The following is an 11,415-nucleotide window of genomic DNA, read 5'->3' as shown; positions in this document are numbered from 1 at the left end:
AAAGAATACCTTTTATAGTTTCCAACAAATCAATGGGGTAAATTTATTGTAGCGCTGTAAGTACGAAGTTTGGATCAAACAAGGGTATCTGAAGCTTCGAGTTTGCAGCTGTTTTTTGACAGACATGGGGCGGGGGAGGGGGGAGTGGGGGTGGGGAGAGGAAGAAATTTAAGTACGAATTTTGGTTTAGAGAATCAAGAAATACACGAACATGAAGACACGAGGTGGCCTCCACCTGGAAGACGCAAGCAGATTGGGGGGGTTAACTGCACTATCACCCGGCTTCATCTCTTTAAACTAAAGAAAAGAAGAATGGTCAAGTCCTGGGTGGCGAGGCTGAGTTGGATTTTGGGGAGCGCGAGATGGTAACAAGCTCTTGGAGGTCTCCTTCCTCCCGAGGCCCGTGCCATTCCAGCTGCATCCCCAGGGATGGCAGCGAGAGCGCTGGGGCTGGGCCGGAGGGCTGGGAAAGCCAGAACCCGGCCCGAATGAGGGGAATTGGGGGGCCGGGATTCGCCCGCTCGCCTCGTTCCCGAGCCGAAAAGAGGCAGAGATTCATTCGAATTAAGGACAGAGAGGGGCTGGATAAGGCAGAGAAGGAAACCGCTGGGACCCTCGAAGTTTTCGGAGAGTTCTCGAACCGGCCCAGAGAGCGCGTGAAGACATTCCTGGACAGCCCGGCCCGCCTCCGTCCCGAGAACCCTCCGCCCCCTCCTCCTACTCTTCTTCCTCCTCCTCCTCCAAGCTGAGGAGCTGAAGGACAGCTCGCTCCGCCGGCACCAGAACGCGCACTGGGTGGGGGGGGGGGGGAGGGGGAGAAGAGAAAATTGGAGCGCGCGAGGCGGAGGCGCGCCGAGGGAGAGAAACGGGAGCGCGCGGGGAGGGAGATGGGGGCGGGGCTGAGCGGAGCAGCGGTTGGGGCGGTTAGAACGTTAAGAACGTCTGGGATGTCCCAGCCGCCCACTCCGGAGCTGGGACTGGGGGGCCTGCCCACCCCCGTGCCCTCCCACCTTCCTGTGCCCAGGGCCCAGACCCGCCTTCCTTCCTCCGTCCGGGCTGCTCTGCAGGTCCCCTCAGGGTAGCCGGAGGAGGGCTGCCCTCCCGCTTGGGAGGCACAGAGGGGAAGGGATAGGGTTAAGGGAGGGGGACTCACTGGGTTCTGAGGAGGGGGTCTCGGCAGGGTTAACCCTGTTCCTGCCACCGGCGTCGCAGCCTCCCGTGTGTCCAATTCACGCCCCTCCTCGACACCCTTCCCCCCCACCCCCCCAGCTTCTACACCCCTTTTGCCCCTCCCCCACCCAAGCAACTTACTATCTCCCCGAACACCGCAAAACTCCTCAAACTCCCCACCCCCTGCGGACACGCCCCCTCTCCTACCCACCCCTATCCCCCAGTTCCAGCCTCCGCTGCAGTCCCTCGTTTGGTTTGCCGAGGTAGCTGTCAATCAAGGAGAGCTTTCTCTCCCTATTGGACCTAGAGCCTGCCAGTACATTCCTGGAGTTCCTGGTTTCCCATCTCAAAAAGTGATCCTGCATAGGACCCTCTGATTGGCCCCCATAACCATCTAACGTTCGGAGTAGGGCTTCTTCAGTAGCCCAAGAAATTTTGCACACACGTTCTTGGAGCTAGAAGCATCTTTTGCCAGAATCTCCATGTTCAGTATAGGATTAGTCTTTAGCCCCGGCCCTTCACCATTAACTGGTAACGTCAATCAAGTCTGGCTGGCTGGCCCCACCTATCACGTCAGAGTCAGAAGGAAACTAGGTCTCTGATTGGCCCCTGAGCGACCTCGGGCCAAGTGGGAATCGTCACTGTACCCCTGGCGTCTCAGAAACGAAATACGCCTTCCTCCCTTCTTTTCGGTCCAGTAAAAAACGTCTTCATAGTCTACACTTTCCTGTGATTGGAAGAGCGCCATGAAAGGAGGGAATTGATTGGGCCTTCCCGACGTCCTTTCACGTAGCCCTGCCCAGAGCGGTGCGTTCTTCCGCCACCACAGGCGGTTGGGCGGAAGCGATTGGCTAAAACGCCTGCTCCCTCCCGGTAATGGGTGGAGGCGAGGTGGGAGGGAGAGGAGAGCTGTCTGTTACCCGCCATGCACCGCGCCCCGGAGGTGGCTCCCTTTGGTCTGTAATGTTTTGGCCAATCCAAAATGGCGGTGCAGGAATCAGCTGCTCAGCTTTCCATGACCCTGAAGGTGCAAGAGTACCCAACCCTCAAGGTGGGTACCCAGGAGTCCGCCCTGGGGGGGAAGGGGGCTAAGCCGCCCCTCTGCTGGAGGGAGACAGCTAACTGGGGGCCACATCACCCTGCCGTCCGGGGCGAGGGAGGACTCGCCTCCCCCACTGGAGCGGAGGGCGCGGGGGTCTGTCCACGCCCCCGACTGTCCGGGCTGGGGAGGGGGTGGTGAGCGCGGGGTCGGGGAGGGGGACCCTCCAGCCAGAGAAGAGGGGGGGAGGATGTCTCCCTGGCCTGGGGGGTGGGAATGACTGCCCAGCCAGTGAAGGGAGGAGGGGGCTGGGGCTTCCCCGCCCCCAGCTGGTCTAGGAAGGGTTAATGGGATGAGGGGAAAGAGGGAGGAAACGAGCCTGGACTGTGCGCTCGCTCACCCCTCCCCGCCCCCTGATTGTCCTGTCATTTCTCAGCCTTTTCCTAAAATAACGAGCCAGGGGTCCGTGTAGGGCGGAGGGCGAGAATCGCCGGATTCTCAGCCTTTTGAGGGCTAAGACCGACCCGAAACGTCCACATTATAGTTGTAGAGCTGGCACACATTTTAGAGGTCACCCAGCTCAGACGGGGAAACTGAGGCCCGGGAGGGAAAGGCAGTTACTCAAGGAGAGGCAGGATTTGAACTCCGGACAGAGATGCTGTTGCTTCGATCTTGAAAGGAGCCTTAGAGGTCATCTGGTCTCTCATTTTACACTGGAGGAAACCGGGCTATTCACACACAGGTACTTAATTACAGGGCAAGGATTTGAATCCGGGCTCTCTGATCCTCCATTTAGCTAGATTTCCACTCCGTACTTGGCTGCCTCACCCAGTCCTGAGGGAGAATCTATCCTAGGCTTTGAGAGCTAGAAGGGGCCTTAGAGGTCGTCCAAGTCCCCCTTTTACCCGTGAGAAAACAGGTTTGGAGAAGGGAAGAGTCCCAAGGTTATGCCGTAATTAGACCAAGGAATTTTCACCAGATGTTCAGACTAAAAACGTAGGACTTTTTAGGTTATACCACAACTGTCTGAGAAGGATTTGTGGGAGATTGGGAAGAAGGTCCCTTGGAAAGCAAAGGAAAGATTGTCATGATGAAGTAGTTTAGAGCCCCAGCTGTTTCCAAGTAAACATCACATGACAGTATGATGAGTTCTCGCTGAGTTCTTGGGGGTAAAGAATGGGGAAAGAATCCCAAAAGATGGTAGTGGGGAGAATCTTTTTGAGATTTCATGACTTTTATATGCTCCCTGTCACTCATAAAAATCACTGATTTTCTTTGAGTTGAAGCATTCATTCCTTTAAGAAATTTATTGAGTATTTATGTAGAGCACTAGGCTTTGCCCTGGAGGAGATAAAAATTGCAGATTAAGACAGTTCTTATTCTCTTATTACAGTTTGTTAGGATTTGATAAAGTGCTAGCACAGATTATCATACTTAAGTGATATCTGATTTTATCAGTGAGTGTTATCTCCTCTGATAGCAACTCTTCTGTGGCTTAGTAGAAAGTCTTCAAGAGTTTTGGGGACCAAAAATTCATCACCCTACAGACATTCTGGTGATGTGTTTCTCTGTTATGTTGGCTATTACTAGACCTGTAAAGTATATCTTATAATACAAATATCTGTATTTCAATATTTCCATGATTTTTTGAGTTGTTTTGTACGTAGCATTTTATCTGCCACTTTAATGCCTTTGTACTGGCATCCCCTATATCTGGAATGTACCTATTTTCATACCTGCCTCTTAGAATATTTGCTTTCCTCTAAGTCAGGAGTCAGGTGCCAACACTTAACATGAGGTTTTGCTCAGTTCTCTGTGCCTTCTGTGTCTTGAAATTATTTTGCATGGCTTTGTGTATACTTGATATTTACTTGTGCTTGTAGTCAGTTTCTTCCAATAACAAGTCAGTTGCTTAAAGGTAGGAGCTATTTTTGTTTGTCTTTGTACACCCAAAATCTCATAAAATGCCTTTTACCAGTGAACCGTTAATAAATATTTGTTGAATGAAATAGATTTAAAGCTGAAAAAAAACTTTAAAGATCTCTTGTCCACCCCCTTCTTTTGACTGATGGGGAAGCCCAACCTTGGAGAGAAATAATTCTCCCAGGGTAAAACAGAAAAAGGTCGTCTTTAAATCCAAGGTCTCTAGCTCTCAATTGAACAAACTTTAAAGTTGTATGACACTCTCCAGTCAATATAGGGACCTTGTATAAATCACAACACATACTATTATGTGTCTGTATAATATATTTCCTTTAATAACATGAAAGAAGTATACTTCATAACATATTTGCACCATACATAATTAACAGATTTTTTGATCATTGATAAGTAGAGTTCAGTGTCCAAGACTTTTTTGGATCCAACTCACTAAAATTTCAAGGTCATGAGATTATTAGAAATATATTTGCATAGCTCCTTGGTTTTAAGATTAGCTTAGTGCAGAGAAAAGAACCCAAGATCTGGAGTAGCTAGATGTAGGTCTAAATCCCCTTCCTGCCACTTCCTACCTGTGTGATGTTGACCAAGATCTTTCACTGGGGCCTCAGTTTCCTCATCTGTAAAAGGAAGGATTTGGAGTATCTCCTTTAAGTCCTTTGCTGTTCCAAATTTCTGGTGCCAATCAACAAAGGTAATGGCTTCAATTCCTGGTCGGCCACAGCTTTGTTCTCTTCCAGAACAGCCTGCACTCCCTAATCCTGGTGAGCTATTAAGCTAGTCACAAGCACCACTGTATGAGAATGTTAATGAATTAGAGTGACTCTGTCTACCTTATTGGTAGCTTTCAGAGGATTATTTGTATAATGTCAGTATTTGAAGGACAGCTCATTCATGAGGTGTTAAGTGACAAGCATTTTGAGTGTCCACTAAGGAGATATTTGAGAAATAGAACCTCCACTGTGTTTCACAAACTTAGGTGAATTGATGCAAATGTGGAAGATTAGTCTTCTAGTCCAACTGGTGATTATCATAGAAAAAAAAAGATTTAGAATGCTGTGACTCTACCTACTGGAAATAAGGATTGGAAACAAGTTAGGAAGAGTTATCAAAAGGAGGAAGAACACTAAATTCTTATTGATTCTAGGTGACTTTTTATTTGCTTACAACAAATGGGATTGGATTCATAGCTTTTCTTAGATTTTGACATGGCAGCATTAGCCACACTCAAGCTATTGAGTAAAGAAATTGCCAAGGAGGAAAAACTTCTCCATCTCTTTTCATGGCATAATTTAATGGAAAGTGAGCAGAAAGAAAATTAGATCCCCCAAAAGAAATCACATTGGTGGGTATTTGCCACTTATAGTTTCAAATATATTATTTGAATCAAAGATCTATTCAACTTAATTTGGTTAAATAATAACTAACAACTAAGAGAGAGGATTGTCATTCTGTATAATGAAGGCTTGCCAGGGTACAGACTTAATTTTTGTTTGGTTTTTGTTTATTAAAATGCTACCAATTGAACTTCTGTTTTTTACCAAATTCTTTGAATGTATCATATATAATTCCTTTCTTCTTGACACATAGGTGATAGTGCATGTCATGTGGTAAGCACTTAATGAATGTTTATTGATGCATTATTTCATTTCTGAATCAGCATTTCTTAGAATACTTTTAGAAATTATGCATAATCAAAGCAGAGCATCCATGGGGAGCTCTAAGGAACTTGGTTTGGAAGTAGTTGTTCTTTGATGATAGAAAATTAAAGAACAGGATGTAGTGCAAACTATAGAATGTAAGTGCAAAAACAGGTTTTTGATTTTGTTTTTTTCCTAAGAGACATGAAGAACAATAAAGTACGTAGGAAGAAATTTTAGTCCTGGCTATAGCTTCTCAGCCACATCAGATGTAAAGAAGAAATCTAAACTTCTTGGCAGTTGTGGTTGTGGGAGGCTTCAATTGTGTTTTGCCATCTTCAAGCTGTTTTTCCTATCCTCTCTCTAGTATCAGGATAGAGGGTTCCCCAAGAGAAGCAAAGCAAACTGCAACCAAATAGTGGAGATCTGTATTATGTATTATTACTTTATGATAACATCATGTGCTGGGAATTTGCTTTTGGTTAAAATGAATATGAGCAAGATCAGATTTGTGTGGTAATTAGTTAAAGTTGTTAATAAATTAAAATCATAATTTTTGGCACAGAAATTTTGACACAGGTATTTACTGATTGATTTAAGGAGATTAATTTGGTATTGCAGAAGGAACATTGAGTTCCTTGTTTAAGACCTGGCTCTGTATTTTTACTAATTGGGTAATGCAAGCCCTCCCAGCTCAAGAGTCCATCATTCCATATCCCTGGGCCTCAGTTTCCTAGTTAATTCAACAATGATTTACTAAGCATTACGTTGTTGTATTGCAAAAGTAACACAGTTACTGTCTTTAAGAACTTTTTATTCTATGTGGTAGAAACAACATATATAGAGAAATAAATACAAAATCTGTCAAAAACATTTTGAAGAAGGACCTAGAGTCAGACACATTAAATGTTCTCTCTTTCTCAAAATGGGAGAACATTAAAAACTTGGGGGATCTGGGAAGTTCTTGTGTTGGAGTGAGCTGGAGCAAAGTTTGAAGAAAGCTGTGCCTTCCAAGAGAGAGAAAAAAGATCTGTGTGTGGTTAAACAGTCTATGTGAAAACCTCAAAGAAGATGGGACATTTTATAGTGGGGCCAGCAAAAGTAGGCAGCTGGGTTGCCCAGTGAGTAGAGGGCAGGACTTATAGTAAGGAAAACCTGAGTTCAGACCTACAGTGAGACACATGTTAAATGTATAACTTTGGGCAAGTCACTTAATCTCTGTTTTCCTGTTTTCTCAACTGTAAAATGGAGATAACCACACCTGCCTCCCAGAACCTTGATGATCAGATGAGATATTCTTAAAGCACTTGCCACTGAGATATAATGGGCCCTATATAAAGGCTTATTCTCTCCCTTTTTGCGGGGCATGTTGGTGCTGTATTGTGGGTACTGAAATAAATTAATCTTATAAAGAATACTCATCAAAGAGTAATCCCAAGAAGAGGGCAGAAACAACAATTAATTTATAATAAAATTATTTGGCAAATAAAATTAAAAAATAATCCATGAATCAGGACCATATTCTGACCAGTCCAGTGTTCTGTTTTCCCGCACTAAGGGATGCTTTGTGGGAAAAGGAGGTGGTTCTTCATAAAATAAGCCGAAGGAGATTGGAGAGCGTGAAGGAGGGGGTGAACTGGGAAAGGCAGAATATATGATTTGTCCGATGCTTTTTATGTCAATCTTTGCGTGTTATGCACAAATCTGCACTCTTCCTGCCCATATTGTTCATGGTTGAATTGATTTGATCAACCAAGTGAGAAAGGACAACCCTCTCACTTTTCAGATCTTTCACACTGAAACATACTGATCCTGGCGTGTCTCTGCAAAGACACCATTCTATCTCTGTTTAAAAATCTAATTTTACTTTGTTTAAATAGATTTGTAAGTACAGATGTTAGATTAGATCCGTAATTACCCAAGAGTGACCCATGGCACAATAGTTTTAGGTGAATGTACCAGGAATTATATAGAATTCACATTTGTAATTTTCCAGTAGGATGCCTGATTTTTAAAAGCGAAGTTGGAGAATCATTAGATTTGATAAGGTTCCTTCCAGTACTAAAATGTAGTTGTTCTATGATTTTTAAAATATTTAATGTCCTCATCTTTTGACAATACTAAAATCAATATTTATTCCTGTTTGATCTTAAATTTTTATTGACCTTGTAGATGGTTTGAATCCTCATGTTTAATAAAGTGACAATAAAATAAAGTTTATCTTTTTTATTTATGAAATACTATGCAAATATCCTTTTAATAGTGACCAGAAAAGCCTAAATTTCTTATGTTTCCATGCATATTTTTAGAACATCATGCAAATTCAGTTTTATAATTAAATAGGAAATGGAAGTTTTATAAGAATTAACATAGCTTCTTGCTTCTGATTCATTTCCCTTATATGATTTTTCATTTCATATTCTATGGGGTATTCTACATATGCTATGTAAGCCTCAGCATACCCCACTCCCCCAGATTGAGGTGGAAAGTATTTTAGGTATGCTAGGAATATGACTCAAGGTTAGTGGGAAAGTGTTTTTTCTTATTTTTAAATCTCCATTACTTGGGAGTTCAAATATTTGTATAAATATTTCTTGTAGTTGTTTATATAACAAATTAGATTTGACCATTTACTAAATTGGAAAAACTAAAGTGAGAAACACCATGATAAAAGATGTTTGACTGATATACAAAAATCTGGAAGACCTCTTCAATCCTCCTGCAGTCACTAGCTGTATGTATGGGAGAGGGTAAATCATCTAATCTCTCTGAGCCTCAAAGAACTATCTGCTAGCAGTCATAGAAGGGCTGTGATGCTTATGGATGGAGGGGGGGAGTGCCCTTTCTCCCTCAAATCACAAGTGTGATATTAGTGACTTGAATTAAGTTTGGGGATGAGGCTTTAATATTGTAATTATTAGGACTTTGAGTATATTGTACATTTTTCAAGAAAAAAGTATGATTCTAAATGAGGAACAGAGAAGAAGCAAGAAGTAAAAAAATGAGAAGAACCAGGTAGAAAACTGGATCCCATATTTTCTTGCTAATGAATTTCAGGGAAGCAAAGAAACTGGAGACAGTGGCAAATTGTAGCAAGAAGAAAATAAGAACTATTAAGATGATATCTGGATGTCAAAGAGGAGTGATTTTATTCTTTTTTTTTTTTTTTTTTTTGGATTTTATTCTTAAAATTAACAAGTAGCCAGCTTAAGAATATGTGAAGGATATTTAAATTGTTAGTATTTTTATATAGTTGAGTTTGTAGTAAGGGACATAATCAAGGTTGCATTGGGGTCTGCTTTAATGAAGGAGGCTGGGGCAGAACAATTTCAGAAGCCTTCACTCTGGGAAAAAACGTGAAATATCATTGTTTTATCAGCTGTCTTATATTTAGTGGACATTTTTTCCTTCTGAATTCCAAGGGCCATGTACACACAAATGTATCTAATGCTCACGCAGAGGAATGTTAGAAATGAATAATTTTGTACATGTTTTAAAATAAGAAAATTGAGTCGAGAACACCTATGCTTAGTTTTTGAATTCTATCCCTATGTTTGCCTTTACTCTATATTGACTCCAATTAAGTACTTACAAATTGAACTTTCAATAATCTAACATATCAACCCATACATGCATTAAGAATGTAAGATTATATAAGAGGTTGTGATTGTTGGGGGGAGGGAGTGGGGATGCCTTGGGGGGGGAAAGGAACCAGGTTGTTTTTTATTTTCTATTGTCATTGAAGAAATGTGATTATAGTCTAATGGAGTCTATTGATAGGATATATTCATTATTTTTCATCTTGATCTTTTGAACAGTATGATTAGCATGTATTTTGTAAAATTTTCTGACTGGCTCAGAATAGGACTTCCCTATTTCAGAGACTATATTTTTATGCAGTCTTATACATCTGATGGAATTCTTTCACACAAAATGTGTTTTAATTATATTTTCTTGTACAGGGTGTCCCAAAAGTCCTTGTGCGGTTTGAAGCTACTAATGGGGCAGGAAGGTGACCAAAACAAGTAGATAACATAGTAAATAAAGGCTTTCCAGAATTCACACTAACATCAGATACTTATTGGCTGTGTAACCGAGGGCAAGTCATTTTACTCTGTTTGGCTCTTGTTTCTTCATGTGTAAAATTTCCTGAAGAAGAAAACAGCACATTACTCAGCATCTCTGCTAAGAACCCTAAAGAGGTCACAAAGAGAAACAATTGAACAACAAAGTTACTAAAGATTAAAATTGCACAAAGACTTTTGGGACAACCTGTACAGTTTTGTTTTAAACTGAAGTATAAGACTTTGCATTTATTCCTCTTAAATTTCATTATTTTAGATTCAGTTCATTGCTCCAGTCTACTGAAATCTCTTTGGCTCTTGAGTCTGTCATCTACTATATAAGCATTTCTTAGCTTTACTGTCATCCACCAATTTAATAAACATACTATTAAGTCAATTTCTTTGAAGAGTCTATCTTGTCTTTTGGTTTTGTTTTGTTTTTGATTTTTGCCTTGTTTCCTCATCTTGATTGAACGCTCCTTTTAATCTTGTTTTGAGTTTTGAAGTTTGGGGTTTGTTGGGGGGGATAAGGAGTTGAGGGGGGTATAATGCTAATCATATTCCAGGGTTCACTGACAAGGATGATGGTTTGGTTTCTAGTCTGAGTTACTGCCTGACTTATCAGTTTTTATTTATGTTATTTTCGAACTTCTTACATTCAAAAGCTTGAATAACATTAAATGAGGGTGCAATAAATGAGAATTATATTAATTCACTGTGACAGCAATTGGACTAGCTGATCTCCGAGGACTTTTCTATCTCAGAAGATCCCATGAAATGTTTATCCTTTACATATGCATGTATGGAATTGTGCCAGACACCAGTTGCTCTGTAGAGAGGTAAAAGACACAGCCTTGCCTGATAGATATTTACACTCTTATTGGAAAAGCAAGAGACACGTGAAGATTTTAGGTAATAAAAGTGATAATGATGTGAAACATGTGAAGCCTAAAACAAAATATGTTTTAAGCCATGGGTGTTGAGTTGATTGATCTTCCTAATGCAAAGGATTAATGGGAGATAAATTTAAAAGTGGGGGTTGACCCCTGACTTTTGAGATATTTTGATAAATGAGTGAAGCATTTAAGGTTTCCAAATAAGGGCTCATCATGCTGAAAATAGAATTACAATCACAATCAAGTGATAGTGTTACATGGTGGGAAAACATTGTAAATGCAAAGATTGATTTAGATTTTAGTGAAACTGTGGTGCTAAATTTTTGGATGGAGTTTCCAGAATTGAAGGGCTTATTGAGAGGGAGGTGCTTAAGGATGGGAGAGATGTTCTAGAGGGAAAATCTTTACTTCTAGCTCACCATTCACTCAGCTGCTAAAGTGACCTTCCCAAGAAGGAACAAATATGGCATGGTGTATAGATCCTGGAGTCAGGAAGAACTGAGTTCAAATCTAGCCTCAGACATTTACTAACTGTGTGAAAAATGGGCAAGTCACTTAACTGCTGTCTTCCTCAGTTTCCTCATCTGTAAAATGGGGATAATTAGTATCTACCTCAAAGTTAATATGAGTATGAAATGAAATAATTGTTAAACATTTAGTGCAGTGCT

At 41.6% G+C, this 11,415-nt stretch overlaps 1 protein-coding gene across 3 annotated transcripts in view; it reads left to right on the top strand.

Annotated features, from left to right (window-relative positions):
* Positions 1-1,156: 1,156 nt before the first annotated feature.
* The window catches only part of MAEA (macrophage erythroblast attacher, E3 ubiquitin ligase), a 142,065-nt gene continuing 131,806 nt past the window's right edge, over positions 1,157-11,415 (top strand). The window contains exon 1 of one of the 3 annotated variants that reach the window (XM_051965807.1): positions 1,157-2,221. In XM_051965807.1, coding sequence (XP_051821767.1) covers positions 2,153-2,221 — 69 coding nt within the window. In that variant the 5' untranslated portion in view covers positions 1,157-2,152. The remainder of the gene's footprint in view (positions 2,222-11,415) is intronic. The other 2 variants (XM_051965805.1, XM_051965806.1) reach the window with 2 other exon arrangements.

This window comes from Antechinus flavipes, chromosome 6, assembly GCF_016432865.1.
Source record: "Antechinus flavipes isolate AdamAnt ecotype Samford, QLD, Australia chromosome 6, AdamAnt_v2, whole genome shotgun sequence".
Lineage (NCBI taxonomy): Eukaryota > Metazoa > Chordata > Mammalia > Dasyuromorphia > Dasyuridae > Antechinus > Antechinus flavipes.
This window is presented reverse-complemented; position numbering and strand designations above follow the sequence as displayed.